A 16,197-nucleotide genomic window follows, 5' to 3' on the forward strand; every position below is an offset into this window, starting at 1 on the left:
TGTGCCCAGACCCGGCCAAGCCAAGGTTACACAGGCGGGCTTTTTTTCTCCTTTTTTCTCACTCCGCCTCCAAAGGTAGGCAGTCCGCTGCTCACAGCTGCATCCACTCTCTCCTGATCCACTCTCAGGGCTTCTTCCTCCGTCTAAATAAGGCGCCGGCCCAGCTCCGTGGCTGTAAGGTAGGCGCTTTCTCTGTCTTCTTCTACGTTTTATTTCTTCTTTAAAAAAAAAAAAAAAAAAATTATTATTAATGATGCTGCCTTCATGGCGTCTGCGGTGAAAGCGACCAGTTTTGACTGATGCTGCCGAAGCGGTGACCTCTGCTGTTACTGTGGGTTGTAGGTTGCGATCGACGGGATGCGAAGTTTGCTGCTCGGCATGTTAATGAATTCCTCTCTGGAAGTTTCCGCTTTGAAATTAACGGGGTTAACGTCATCGGCAGCAGCTCACATCTTTATGTTAACGGGGCAGCTGCTGAACAGGATAGTGCGTAAAGTGCAGCTTAGGGTTACGCGTGTGACCCCCCCCCCTCCCTCCTCCATGCAGAATAGTTGCTATTATACAATAATACTGTGTGTGTGTTGGGGGGGAGGCGGTTTTGTGTAGCAGTCCCGTGAACCTGTCGCGATCATCACGTCAAAACTCTTTGGAAGTAGCCACCGAGTACTGCAACGTGTTTTTGTGCGCTTAATACATGTTTGTAAGTGATGGCTGTAGATAATGTGACAAACCCAGGAGTGAAAGTGTGCATTTTTATGTGCTCTCGGGAACTGAATGGGGTTTCTTCATCATCATCATCATCATCATCATCTGTAGAGCCACTTTATTCTCGGTGGTCACCCATGCAGTTAATGAGTACATTAGCATTTAAAGCAGGGCACTAGAGAGAATAAGCTAGCCTTATATCGACTATTTCCATGTAATTAATAAGACATGACAGGTGCTTAGAGTGAAAACATGATGCTGGTTTTTAGTTGTAGTTTAATTTTTGTTGAGAATTAGTTACATGTGTTACGAGAGGTGGGAAATGTCCATAACGTTTTGTAAGTGTCATATACACATGCAAATAAGCACAGACAGGTTTATACTGTACAATGAAAATCTTAGTTTGCCAGACAACCTTCACACAGCAGTCATAAAAAATTGAGAAGATAAAAGTGTCCAAGAAAGTACCAGTAATGAATGTGAAGACAATGAAATGAGTTTAAAAAGCTAAGGTTGTGTTTATTCTTGTGCAGGTTAGCAAAACAGATGTGCATGGATTGGTTTGATAGTCTTATCTTTGTGTGGTGATGTTTGAGGAGAACTCTAATAAGAGGACTCTCTGATTTTTGACAAACACCTGGTAAATAAAGTGAAAATCGCCACAGTAGTGGAGAAATTATTACAAACCATTCCCAGAGTAGCCTGAAAGAAACAGAGAGCCTTTAAAGTGGCACATACTGCAGTGATGAATACTATTAGAGAGTCTTCCTCTCTTCAAGAAGAACCAGTTGCAGGAGATGGCCGTCCCTTTCTGACCCTGATTCTGCTGCAGGTTTTCTTTCTGTTAAAAAGGGAGATTTTCCTTCCTACTGTCACCAAAGCCCTTGCTCATAGGGGGTCATGTGTGCATTATTGTAGGATCTTTATCTTACAATATAAAGCACCCTGAGGCAACTGTTGTTGTGATTTGGTGCTATATAAATAAAATATCACTAAATAGAAGCTTCAGCTCTGACTGTTTAGACATATTTTGCAGGGCTGCATGCAGCTTGTACCCAGCAAAGACTCACTGACTGGCTGCTAACCTGCTCCCCTGTTGAGGCTCAGCCTGCTCTGATTAAGGCCCTGCAGATTATCATGTTTTGGTGCAGCCTAATGCATCTCAGATAATCAGCGAGGATATTACCAAACTGGGGTCGATCAGAATAAGCCATATTCAGTGCCGACAGATAAATGATTACATGCTATGTGTTCCCTGAGCAGCGATTCAAATAGGTGTTTAACTTTTACTTATATATACTCTGTATTTATGGGCTTTAGTCAGTTTAAATAAGAATTTCTTTACATAGATTAAAAGACTTTCTGAATGCATGTAAACAAAGTCATTAGTGTGTCCTCTCAGTTCTGTTAGTTGCATTTCAGTATCATATGACTGTGTCTAAGAGGCGTGTGCAGATTGAATTGAGATGCTTTGGTTAAATTTGATAGATCTGCTCACATTTCTGTCTTTAGTGGCCAAGGTTATTCTGAAAAACGGTGCGATTTACTGTCAATGTAAGAGTCAAAAAAGTGTTTTCATATGTGGTAGAAGAGCTACAGTATCTCTCAGCTTGCAGGAGAATGGGATTTGTCTTCATGCTCTCAGGGGGCAGGTGTAGCGACAGTCCAGCGGTGCAGCAGTCGGTTAGATCACAGGCTGCTGCATTGACTCAATAGCTGGGGAAACATGTCAGAGGATATAAAGAAGGCAGTCGTACTATTTCTGTTTGCAAAGGCTGAAGTGATACAGCAGGCTTTTGCAAACAATATAAAGGCCTGCAGGAATGTGTAAACACCTCTGGGGTGATAATGAATAAAGCATGTGATCATGAGACTTATCAGATTGGGAGTAAGAAAATCTTAACGCAGGGATTCATGCACTTCTGAAGTGAGAGTATTGTTAAGACTGTATGTGGAAGCAGTGCTGTTATTCTGTAGAAGCACTGGTTTTTGAAAATGTCCTGTATTGTTAAAAATATGATGCGTTTATCCAGGCCTGCGTGTCGTGATGAATGTGCTTCCTGCTGCTGTAAATCATAGTAGCAGACAGGCTTGTGAACAGAACCTGGCAGTAGTAACTTATTAGACTTATATGGAAAAAATATCCAGTGGTGCACATCCAGACGTTCATACTGGCCTGTACATGGCCTTCTGCTTCATATCACTGGGCCGATCTGACTTTCTGAAGTATAGCAGTAAAACCTAACTTTTTGCTGTATGACAGTTATATAGTGGTATATCTACTGACAGAGCAATAATTTGCTTTCACGCTCTTCTTGACAGCTCCTCAGGCAGCTGTTTAAATCAGGAGGGGGACATTACAAACTGTGGGTTTGAAACGGTCACAAAGGGCTGAACTATCAGCAGACACAGGGCCACAACCACCACCACAATATGACAGCTTTGGCAGCAGAACATCCACAAGGTTTAGGAAATATATATATATATATATAACAGCGCTGCCTGGACACATAAAGGGCTAATGAATCTGCACATTCTGACACGTTCATCATCTTCAACAATCTGAGAGCCAGAGGATCAATACACATCGGTAGTAATGGGATAGAGTCGTGGTTATCCTCTGAGTACACCTGCCTCCTGGCCTCTGCACTTCATCTGCATCCCAGAGTGAGAACTGGATATATTTGATGTGTTGATGGAAACAAGAGGGATGTGAAGGATCGCTGCTAGGTTTATGGGATGTGTTAGGTGGAGAGAATCTATGGACTGAAGTATGGAGACTTAAAAAGGCAGGCAGGCACAGATGCTTTCAGCTGCTGATAGGCATATATCAGAATTGATTTCTTGGAGTTATGTCATGGTGTTCAAACTCTGCTTAGAGTTGATCATATTTTTTAAAAGGCTGTGGTTTTGATCACTAATAAAGACATCTTTCACAAGGATTGATTACCACTGCATTCATCTGTATGTCTACTTGTAGTGATAAACCTATGGTTGGTTTCCACCACACTCTATAGACTTAACATCTTTTCATTGTGCTGGTTTTGTTTTACTCCCTGAAATTGTACTTGCTCTCATAAGTGACCGTTGTTACTAATTCCAAATGACAACCATATTGGGAGAGGTGGTTTTGGGCGTCATGTTCTTCATTAGACTTATTTAGGTACCGTGGTATTAAATTTAGGTTATAACCTAGTATTTTGTGTATGTGTGTGTGTGTGTGTGTGTGTGTGAGAGAGAGAGAGAGAGACACACACACAGAGACATCCAGTGACGTTAGCTCAGTCTCTCAACTCACATTTGAAATGACTGATTAAGCAACACAATCGGTTAGAAATTTCAGAAACTGCTCATCTACCTGGAATTTCTCACATGACCATCTTCAGGGTTTACACAGACTGGTAAGATATCCTGAAGAGCAGCATTTCTTTGGCTGAAAAAGCCTCATTGATGCCAAAAGTCAGAGGAGAATGGCCGGAGTGCTTCAAGCTGATGAGAAGACAATAGTAACTATACAAACAACCAGTCGTTACAGCCATGGTATGCAGAAGAGCATCTCTGAACGCATAACACATTGAATCTCAAAGAAGATGGGCAGCTAACAACAGGAAACTGATGCTACCACTTGCACAGGCCCACCAAGTTTGGTCAATACAAGACTGGAAACATTGGTAACATTTGGATGTTGAGGGTCTGAATTCGGTCCAGGTAACATGAAAGTGTGTTCAGGCTGCTGGTGTTCGTATATTAGTTTATTGGGGTGTTTTCTTGGCACATGTTGAGCCCTTTGATAACAACTGAGCACTGGTTAAACACCACAGCCTACCTGAGTATTGTTGCTGACTATGTCCGGGTCCCTTTATGGCAGCAGTGTACCTACTGATGGTTGCTTCTGGGGGAATAATGTGGCATGTCACGAAGCTCAAATCATCTTAAACCTGTTTCTTGAACATGACAATGAGTTTAGTGTGCTCAAAGGTCCTCCACAATCTCCAGATCACAATCCAACAGGGCTACACTTGGATCTGCAGCTGACAAATCTGCAGTAACTGCGTGGTGTCATCATGTCAATATGAACAAGGCTTTCCCAGGAGTGTTTCCAGCACCTTGAATCTATGTTGAATGTATGCCATGAAGGATTAATGAAGTTGTGAAGGAAAATGGGGTTCAACCTGGTATGTTGCATATAAAATCGTGGTGTGATGAGTCATCCTCTCCTGAATGCACAGAACTCAAGTTTACCCTGGGCATACATAGGCAGCATTAACATAACATCTCTTTTAATCCTGCAAGAAACCAGAGCTCCCAGTGAACCTGCGAACTCCACACAGTAGTGCCCCACCAAGGTCTGAACCCAGAAGCTTCTTGCTGTGAGGAAACGGTGCTAACCACAGTCGCCGTGATGCTCATGCTGTTAAAAGTCTTAATTGTAGATGATACAGAGTAGTTCGATTACCTTACTGTAGCACATACTCCTTTACATTTATTATTCTTTTTTTTAAGCTTTTGAATAATTATTTTGTAATAACGTCTAACAACACTCTGTTCTTTTTCTAGGTGAAAAATGGAGACCTTCAATCATAAACTGAACGCGTATATCGACTCATGGATGGGTCCAAGAGGTAAGATGATGCAAATTGCACTAATTCACTGAACGGTGCAAATCATTCACAACTCTACAAGTACCCTGTGAGAAAATGTTATATAAGGTAAACATTACTTAAAACCTTTGACCCAAGTCGTACGTTACATGCTCGACACTGCTCTGTGGATCGTCTTGTGCTTTTCCGCCTGCTAACTTTCTAGGTGTTGAGCAATATTCCTTTTGCTGGTGATTTTTTTTCAGCTCTCTTCATTCATTTGCTGCTGGCAGTCAGGCCACCTTATTGTCCATCCTCTTCTCCTCACCTCTTTATCTCCATATTTCAGATCAGCGGGTTCGGGGAATGCTGCTGCTCGACAACTACCCACCAACCTTTGCACTCACAGTCATGTACCTTCTGATCGTTTGGATGGGGCCCAAGTACATGAAACACAGGCAGCCGTACTCCTGCAGAGCCGTCATGGTGTTCTACAATCTGGGCCTGACGCTCTTGTCCTTTTATATGTTCTATGAGGTAAATGAACTGCTCAGTGCTGATAGATGAGCTAAACTGGGCCAAAGCAAACACAGCAGAGTCGCACTGCAAATAGATTATAAAATAAAGAGGAGGAAACTAAAATGACCCAGAACTAGATATACACCAATTGGCCATTGATTGTGTTGTTACTGTGGCAACTATCAAGAGGCAGGTTATACAAGGCAGTAAGTGTGACGGTTGTTTAAGTTAATGTGTTGAAAATTCAAATCAGTTTCATTTATATAGTGCCAAATCACAACAGCAGGCATCTCACCTACTTAAAGAAAGAAAGTAAAAGTACCTCCTTGAAGAACATTTCTACCACTTTTGCAATGCAAAGCTAACCGAACCTTGTCCCATATTAATGTAATGATAAAATAATATTAGTAGATAGAAATACTGATTTTATTTCAGTTTACATTTTAATTCTTACAAAGGTACTGGGCTTGAATCAGGGAAGTAGGACATGAGCAGAGAAAAGGACAGAAAATTAAAAAATAGCTCTATTTTCTGTAGAGGGTGACTTTGCCTCTAAACAGGAAAATGAGTTGGGAAGAGGTTAAAGACTAATTTAGCAGGTGGGGGAATCCTAAAATCAGCTCACAATTATTACCGTTTAGAGCTCCAGTAGATCTTCTTAGTGTACAGGCTGTGATCAGCTGACCCACTGCTCTTTGTGGATGTACACAAATGAATTCATCAAGATGCTCGCTGAAGATGCTGAACTTCAGACACCGCAACTTATAGACACCTGCAATCGTTCCGGTGTGCCAAAAAACACCCGCCCAATTTGGCACACGGTTTTCCTCTTTCATCTCTTTTTATGCGACGTCCTCCGGTGATTCCATTTGTTACTCTTCAGGCTTAAATCAGTTTCATGTTTGAAGACACAGTGACGAAATAATAACTCCCCTCAAAAAGTTTTGAAAATGTAAGGAGTAGAAAGTACAGATTTGAAAATGTAGCAGGTAAAAGTAAAAAGCTGTCAGAAAAAGTACTGATACTTATAGTAACGAAGTATTTATACTTTGTTACCTCCCACATCTGCCTCTAACATGAGTTATCATGCTAGATTAGTACAAAAATTGAGTGTAAAATTAATTATAGCTTCATTTTTAACAGATATCAGTGCGCCATCACTCTTTTGCGAGGAATTGGCTGCCTGCATCTGTGGCTGAAAGCTGCACCAAGAGACAAAGCCCCCGGGGGGGAGAGAGGGACGCAGCTGGATGCTGACAGGCTCATTGTGCCAGCTTTTAGCACAGGACACTATTGTTTGCTGGAAAACTGCTTTTTTATAAACGGGCTGACTAAGTGACTGCAATTGAGAGACGCACTAATGTAAACAAACATGGAAGAGCGTTCTTATTTGGCAGGGAGGCTCAGTCAGTCTGAGCTCAGTGCACTGGGATGTGGCAATAGTGCAGAGAGTTCTCTTATCAGTGACGGCATCTGCTGTTTTGCGTACTGTGAACACCAGGATGTCAGAACCAGACATAGCATTTCTGAGGACGTGTAAGTCTAAAGTATCTTTAGTCTCCTCCCCATCACAGCTGGCAGACCAATCTTGTCTGTCCCGCTGCATTGCGTAAGGCCCCAGTGGACTGTTGCCTGCTTTGATTCATTAAGCACTCCAGTTTGGTAATGCCGCAGCCACGGGGTGAACTTTTGGCAGTGCAAAATCAATCAAGGCCACCTGATGTGAATCAAAGTACAGGCCACTTTTGTTCTTTGTCAACTTTCCAGAGCGCAACTGTAATTGTGATCAGTTTTGTTTGACTATAATGCATCTGTAAGTCTGAAAAAAATCAATCAAAGCTGTATATTAAGTTAGAGACAGGCTAATATCTGTGCCCACAAGATAAAATACAAACCTCATTCTGCTGGCGGTTTCTTGGCTCTAAGCTGTGTAAGTGAAGCCTTTTACAGCAGCAGACAAAGTGCATCTATATGGAAGTGACTCAGCAATCAGCTAAGTCATCCACGTGTATTTGAATAATTATTCTTTAATGTGCCCTTTCAATGCCTCTAACAAGATTTACTAGAAATGGCAACAAATAGGCTGAATAATCCAGTTTCTGTAAGTTTCCTCCTCTTATGTAGTCCACAGAGATTACAGGCTGCTGCTGGTGCATGTTTATTGTTGAAGCTAATATGTTGCAGATGGTCTGAGAGTCTGGATTTTAAGGAACGTAGCAGCCGGTCAGAAAGTGTTCGGAGCTTTGCAAACATTCCAATGAAACCTTTGACACACACAAAAATCAGTGCAAACAAAAGGGAGTTAATGTAGACTAAAGGTGAGTACATGGTGTCCTTTGCTGAATACCACGGACCGGTTTATGCCCGACAATATTTTCACGGACCGGCCTTTAAGGTGTCGCAGAAAAATACAACAAAATAAAACTAGTACCGGTACCGAAAAATAGAAGAGTTATACATAAAACACGTGAAAAGACCCAGGGAAACCGAGTTAACGATAAAAACGATAACAAAATAACGCTGAAAACCGATAAAAACCCTGAAAACCACACATTTCACACCTGAGCCTCAACTCTCGCGGCCCGGTACCAAACGACTCACGGACCGGTACCGGTCCGAGGCCCGGGGGTTGGGGACCTGCTGTCCTAGAGTACTGCAATTAGCCTTTCCTAGATTAAACGACTTCCCGCACGTTGTGTGATAATAAACAAGGAGCTTGGTGCCTTTTAAACTGTATCATCTTTGTTGTCATTAATTGTTATCAGCTAAAGATGGTTCATCACAATCTGACACAACATGTATTAACAGGAGAAAATAGTTATCTTACTTGCTATTTGTGCGTGTATTTGCACACGTTTGTTAGTTGCTGGAAGGATTGAATCATATTTAAAAACACAAATCCTGCACTTCTATTTGTGCACTGCACATTCTTTGTGTTTAGTTTAGTTTTGTTTTTTTGGTACAAAATAAATTTATTTTACATTTAATGTCTTTTTATCTACAGCTCATTAGCGCTGCGTGGCACGGAGGCTACAACTTCTACTGCCAGAACACTCACAGTGCAGAGGAAGCGGATATTAAGGTCAGTCACTCTTTTTGTGTGGGTGTTCCTCTGTCTTTTGATCGCTTCTTTGATACACTGATGGGCTTTACAGTGAAATTGTAAGAGAGTCTATGTAATACGAGAGAGAGAGCATATTTAGGCATTTTACTTAAAATGTGTATCCACTGATCTGCTTTGATTTCTGTGGGCAGGTAGCTATAAATCCAGCCAGATAAGCTGCAGAGACAGTGCATTTAATCCAGTTCTCGACATCATGATGGCTCTCTTCAGCATCAGTGAAAACAAGCCTCTCACTGAAATGTGCTTGGCTCTGCAGTTCTGCAGCGATTAAATTAAAAGTTTTATCAGTTTGTCAGTCCTACAGTTAAACAGATTCCTCCCAGACCTTTGGGAACCCATTCCAATTTTGCCAACATTTTTTTTTGTGTATATATTTTGTTTGCTATGAAGGTTTCTCTCTCTGTCTCCTCCCCCCCCCCCCCCCAGATTATAAATGTCCTCTGGTGGTACTACTTCTCCAAGCTCATCGAGTTCATGGACACCTTCTTCTTCATACTACGAAAAAATAATCACCAGATCACGTTCCTGCACCTTTACCACCATGCCAGCATGCTGAATATCTGGTGGTTTGTTATGAACTGGATACCTTGTGGTCATTGTGAGTGTTTTTACACAGCTTCACCCTCCAGTAACCACAGAAACAGTCTGGCATCACAGTTCAGCTAAATAATTCAAGTGCTCTAACCCATTAGCCTTGAAAGCAGCTCATTCTAGTCTCTTAAAGGATACAAAGTGACACTTATTGACCCACACGCTGCTACAATGTGTAACTAACTTTGCGCTTTTTACTGCTCACATAAACCATATTACTTCTGCATTACTTTACTGTTAATGGTTTCTAGTGTTTTTATTTTTTATTTTAACATAAAATCTGTAGTAAATTCTCCAAACACAACAGACTAATAACAAGTTTATTATCCCTGCTCTCTCTTTGTTAATATCATCCTGTCTCTTTCTTTTGTGCCTCTCCAGCGTACTTCGGTGCCTCACTAAACAGCTTCATTCACGTCGTGATGTATTCGTACTATGGCCTCTCAGCCATTCCAGCCATCCGGCCATACCTTTGGTGGAAGAAGTACATCACGCAGTTACAGCTGGTGGGTTTACATTCTTCCTCCAGTGCTAGAAACAATATTCAGATTCTTAAGTAAAAATAGCAGCATTTTAGTAAAAAAAACGTGGTTTGTTTCAAATAAAAGTGCAATTAAATGCATAATTAAAATCCAAAAGTACTGGAAACTCCATGGACTTTAGTTTCTGCAGATGACTCTGTGATTTGTAGCTAGATTAGCGTGCGTGTGGAAGATGAATGAAAGTCAGGAGATGCAAGAGAAAACATATATGTGAAAGGGAAGGAGGCGGGTGGAAAGGTGAAGATGCAAGAAGGACAGGTAGTGAAGGTGGATGAGTTCAAATACGTGGGGTCAACCAGGTATTTAAACTCATATACAGTGGCTTGCAAAAGTATTCGGCCCCCTTGAACTTTTCCACATTTTGTCACATTACAGCCACAAACATGAATCAATTTTATTGGAATTCCACGTGAAAGAACAATACAAAGTGGTGTACACGTGAGAAGTGGAACGAAAATCATACATGATTCCAATTTTTTTTTACAAATAAATAACTGCAAAGTGGGGTGTGCGTAATTATTCAGCCCCCTGAGTCAATACTTTGTAGAACCGCCTTTTGCTGCAATTACAGCTGCCAGTCTTTTAGGGTCTGTCTCTACCAGCTTTGCACATCTAGCGACTGAAATCCTTGCCCATTCTTCTTTGCAGAACAGTCATATGTCAGCTCAGATTGCTACTATCCCTTGTAATCCTGTTTAAATAAGCAGTTATGAAAATGTATTGTTAAAAAAAGGTTTACTTTGGGTTTAAACAGTGTCTCAAAGTGCTTCCTAGTTTTAAATCTGTTTGCTGTAATTCTCCTTTAAATTTATTTCTTTTAAAGAACATTTAAAGGAAATACAGACTCCGTTACAAAGTCAAATAACTTAAGGCTGATTGACACACTGAACTGTATATTTTATAAGCACTTTGTGTGTATTGTATGAAAACGTGCATGTAGTGGCATAAAAAGAGCAATATTTCCTTTGCCTGTAGTGTTGCAGAAATATAAAGTAGTATGGAACATTGGGGGGGGGGGCTCTCTGTCACCCTCTCACTCTGTGGTGTGTGATGTGTTTGTTTGTTTTTCTCCACAGATCCAGTTCTTTTTAACTGTGACCCAGACAACTTTAGCAGTCATATGGCCATGCAGCTTCCCCATTGGATGGTTGTACTTCCAAATAAGTTACATGTTCACACTCATTATCCTTTTCATGAACTTCTACATTCAGGTGAGTTTTTCCTTTGCAAGAAGGTAAAACATTCAAAGGAAGTAATTGTTTTATGCACGACTTTATCAGCGTGTCACATTGTTATGGTGGAATTTTGGCCCTCTCTGTCTTACAATGTTGATTCAGTTCATTGAATGTTGCAGGCACAGCTCTCAAAGTCCAGGTCTCAGTGCAAATGAGCTCTGGACTTAGTAACACCTTAACTTAGCCATTGCAACATCTTGATTCTTTTCTTTTTCGCCCAGTCTGTTACGGTGCTTGGGATCATAGTCAAAATCAGCTTAAACAACATGACTAAGTCCTAGATGTCACACAGATGGCCTTTAAAGTTCATGATTCAGGTCCATCTAACTTGACAGTTCATATAAGCAGTTTGTTTCATTATGCTGTGTTCGGCTACATCTGTCCGAAGGACATTTTTCCAGATGCCTTGTGGTTTGTTCAGATGCAACATTGCATCCTTTTAGAGAGAAGAGGCTTTCAGTTGGAAACCTTTGCAAACGAGCCATACTTGTTCAGTCTTTCTCATTTTAATGTTGTGAACATTTAGCATGCACTCTTTCTGATGATCATTTAAATTGATTGCATTTTATCAGGAATACCTGGCTGCTACTTGGACCCTTTTTAAATCATAAGGAAGCAGTGAACGTGTGCTTAGTTTTCCCTATGAAAACTTTCTTTTTCACGGATGTGCTTCTTGTTCCTTTGTGCTACAGCCCTCTGCCTTTATACAAAACCCATTAAAATTTAGAGAGCCATTCACTGGAGTGGATGACATCCGCAGTCCTACAATAACTTGCTCCTTAAAATACCTGAACTTGTGAAAGCACCAATACAAACCTTTATCTACAGCTGACTGTAGTCTGCTGCAAACGTACCCTTTGCACCTTTGAGTCATTAGAGCAGTGGCCAGCAGTTATTATTTCTCAAGCAAACTTACATTTGTTTTTATATAAAATGAAATATGCCCGATTCACAGACGGGTTCTGTTCTCAAGCTAACATTCACACTCTGATGGATTCCTCAGAGTTCAGTATCCAGCCCAAGGTTACTGTGTTATGCGACTAGAGGAGCCAGGAATCGAGAAATACCATGGAAACATTACTACCGCCTCAAGGAGTGGAGCCCTGGTCTCCTATATGTCGTTCGGGGCTGTACTATAATAACCAGGAAGGCTGAGAGGAAGAGTGAATTTTCATCTATAAAATTATATGTAGTGATTTATTTTCCCTCTTTTGTCTCACTCAAGACTTACAAGAAGAAGAGCGGTTCTCAGAGGAAGCATCCACAGAACAGCTCCCTGCTATCAACAAATGGACATGCTAACGGGACGCCGTCAACGGACTTCACCGCACCCAAGAAACTGAGGGTGGATTGACATTTGAGAAACCTATTTCTCAATGTAGCGTGTTAGCTAATGCTGCTAGATGTGTCTTCTTACCTAGAATAGCCTAGCACTTCTTCAGATGAAATAAGCCATAGCCACATACAGTATAGCCAGAGACTTTCCATGTTTTTGCACATATTGCTACTTACTGTACTGAATTATTGACTTAATGAAGAAAATTAATATTTTGTAGTAAGGTTGACACTGTACAATATTGCCTTCCCCACCTTCTAGAGGTAATGATAATCCAAAGCAAACATGTTGTTCTTGCTACCAGCAAACAAGCACACATTCAGTAACGCTTTACACACGCAAGATCTACAAATGAAAGCTGCACCGAGTGTGTTGGCAGCTGAAGGTTCTTCTCACACTCAGTGACGTCAACTTGAGGGACTGAAAACATGCACACGTACACGATGCTTACTGTGGTCCTTAATGTGTAACCAGAATACGCATCTCGCGTCTTGCTTTATCTCATTCCTGCCTCAGCAGTTGCATCATCTTAAATGTTGCTCTCTGTAATACTGTAATGCATACTTACTGAGAGGCTGTAACAACTGAAATTGCACATTTACAGAAAAATATTCAGTGCAGGGTCTCAAATTTGGAATATTTAGCAATCTAACAGAGCATAACCAAAGTATAGTGTTCTGCGCATTGTAGGATTTCTATTTAAAAAGCATTTAAGACAGCGTGACAGGGCAGCTGTGGTGTTTCATGAGAGTAGTTTAAATTCAGTTCTGCTTAATAAATTCAGAAAATTTAGTCTTCCCTTGTCCACTGAGCTTTTAAGACCTTAAATATAATTTGATTAAATGAACCTATGCCATTAGCACTGCAGCATAAATGCTTATTTTTAAACTATTTAGATGGTAAAGATAACCATAGTGTTTTTGGCTAAGTAAGTAAATATGTTGTATTCAGACAAATTTTATAGTTGACTATGAAAGATCTGTTATCTTTAGATCAAGTTGTTGAAAGGCAATCTTACCCCCCCGTAGGTAAACCAGATAGAACATCTATGATCTGCTTGAACACGTGACTAAACATTCAAAAACTGGAAAGATTATGACAACTGGACGAATCCCATTGCTGAGAAGCTTTACATTAAAAGCTCAGTTAGGACAGTTTATTATTAATATCATTACAATTCTTTTTAATTATATCTTTATTGAAATAGGGTCTTCTGTGCCTTCTGGACCAGTTGATTTGGTTTCTAATGTAGCATTTTCACATTTTTCTTAATGTTTGTTCACGTCAGACAAATATGTGTCCAACTTCATGTCTGAATCTTGTGCCTGAATCTACATTTCCTTTGTGGGATTTGAGAATTTCAACAAATTATTATTTCTAACAACTTCTAATCATAATTTGATGTCGATAAAACAGAATAGCAAAAAAACAACAGCAAAAAAAAAAGACCGACCTTTTTCTATTCAAAAGTAACTACATCCACTTAAACCCTCGAAAGCTCACTTTGGATCATAATATACGTGAAAATAGTCAAAGTAGCTTTTCACCCGGTTCCCAGCCTTCATGCTAAACTACTGGCTGTAGCTACATGTTTGGCACACATATATCAGCAAATGAGTATTTTCTCTATTCCTCTCATATCCCTCCCCCAAAACAAAAAATAAAATAAATAACAGCTTACCACGAGGGAAAAAGATTTTAGTGATTAAACTATTTATTAATTTTATTTAATTTCCAAGCAGAGGCAGTAGTAAATGCTGGTATGGAAGAAGAAATGTATAAGGGTGGCTAAAGGATGAATCTTAAATTAATTTCTGACACTGTACCCATGAAATCATACAGGCATGTAATGACATGTAATAAGATGCACTGAGATCAAAGATTTTCTAGATTGTTAAATTGATAGATATATTTTCTGAAATCAGGTCATGAATCCAAATTAATGTGTTAGAATTTGTTTATTCACTGTAACACATTAAAAAAAAAGACTATGAACATGTTTGTTGTGTTTGTCTTGAAAATTTATCACACTGACAATAACGAAAGAGAACAGACTCTTAATTATTTTTGAGTTTGCAAAACATTTACTGGCCGTTGCTAATAGCAAAACTAGTTTATCAGTTGTATTATGTATAGTTAGTAACTGTTGGTATGCGAACATGCTGCCATTTGAGCATGTTAGCACGACTGGCTGCATGGATAAAAAGATTTACAATTTCTATGTATTTAAAAAAAGAAGTTATTTACAAATATTTTTGTGACTGTTTCTGTTTCTGGCTTCTTCCTGTTAAAAGGGAGTTTTTCCTTGTCGCCGTCACCAAGTGCTTGCTCATCCAGCATCATCTGATTCCTGGGGTTTTCTTTCTAAAGTTGTAGGGTTTTTATCTTGCAGCGTAAAGCACTTTGAGGTGACTTATTGTGATGTGGTGCTGTATAAATAACATTTAGTTGAATCATTTTCCAGATAAACTGCATTATTATAGGTGAAGTTATTATTGATCAAGCAGTGCAAAAGTAATTTAAGTAAACCGCTGCAACATTAAATGATTTACACATCAATGAACCAATCATTTTAATTGTCATTTTATATAACGACATTAAAAAATATGCATGTTTTCAGTGTTTTTCACTGCTGCTACACAGCCGTGCATTTGGAATACATGCAGTTTGCTATCAGTTTTGAAGATAAGTGAGGCCTGTTGCATTGGGGAAAAAAGAATGGCAGCATACGTTAGTCAGAAATTTGAATCGTTGAACAATACGGGTGCCTTCATAAATTTCTATACCATATTAACGCACCTAGTTTTTGGGGACACAAGCTGCATGTTCCCTCTTCTCTTTAAGCTATGACGTGGCACTCACATTTTCTTAAATTAATTTACTGGCCAAATCCCAATATGCTTTACTTCTTCTCCGCAGCCCTCAGGCCCAAAGGAGGCAGAAGCATTTCTGTGTCTTTTGTAAACATTTCTCTTTTTTAGCATGTCAGTGTTCACTGACTGTCTTTCAGAAGTGATCCTGAACCCGAGCAATGATCGATTTCCACTACAGAATCACGCCTGTGTTTAATGCAGGGCTCCAAAATAACCTTCCAATATTAGCTTTCAGCCTTGTCCCATGTGTGCAGATGTGAGTCTGGACTGTCTGAATCTTTAATGATATTTTCCTTTAGTTTATGAAATCCTGAAATTCTTTCCAGCTTTAATTTGAGACATGAAACAACCTCTCTGGGAGTTTTTTTCCCACACCCAAGCATTTTACTGAATAATCGTATTAGTTTTGAGAAGCTTCACCAGCTGTGGGTTTTTCCCCATTACGTAACATCGGCAGAATTCTTGTTCTCCCTGTACCCAACTTTTTGAAAACTTCTTGTTTGCATTAAAGCTTCCAAATAAGTTATAGCTCTTGTAGTTATAGTTTTGAATGATCTGCATATCAGGGCATTGTGCTTTTATTTGGTTTTTAAATATGATCCAGACCCAGCAAATTATTATTGTCCTATGTGGGGGACATGAGTCTGAGAGCTCTATACCAAACAACATTAATGCATCTATTTAAGTCCTGG

The 16,197-nt window shown here is 40.0% G+C and overlaps 1 protein-coding gene across 1 annotated transcript; it reads left to right on the forward strand.

Annotated features, from left to right (window-relative positions):
• elovl5 (ELOVL fatty acid elongase 5) lies at positions 1–14,293 on the forward strand. Its single transcript, XM_040001923.1, has 8 exons — positions 1–179; positions 5,263–5,327; positions 5,635–5,822; positions 8,809–8,886; positions 9,355–9,526; positions 9,901–10,025; positions 11,138–11,272; positions 12,522–14,293. Exons 2-8 carry the CDS (start codon positions 5,270–5,272, stop codon positions 12,648–12,650), a joined length of 885 nt encoding a protein of 294 aa, XP_039857857.1. The 5' UTR covers positions 1–179; positions 5,263–5,269; the 3' UTR covers positions 12,651–14,293.
• Positions 14,294–16,197: the final 1,904 nt, after the last annotated feature.

The sequence above is a fragment of the Simochromis diagramma genome, unplaced genomic scaffold, assembly GCF_900408965.1.
Source record: "Simochromis diagramma unplaced genomic scaffold, fSimDia1.1 OVJJ01000421.1, whole genome shotgun sequence".
In the NCBI taxonomy this organism is placed as follows: Eukaryota; Metazoa; Chordata; class Actinopteri; order Cichliformes; family Cichlidae; genus Simochromis; species Simochromis diagramma.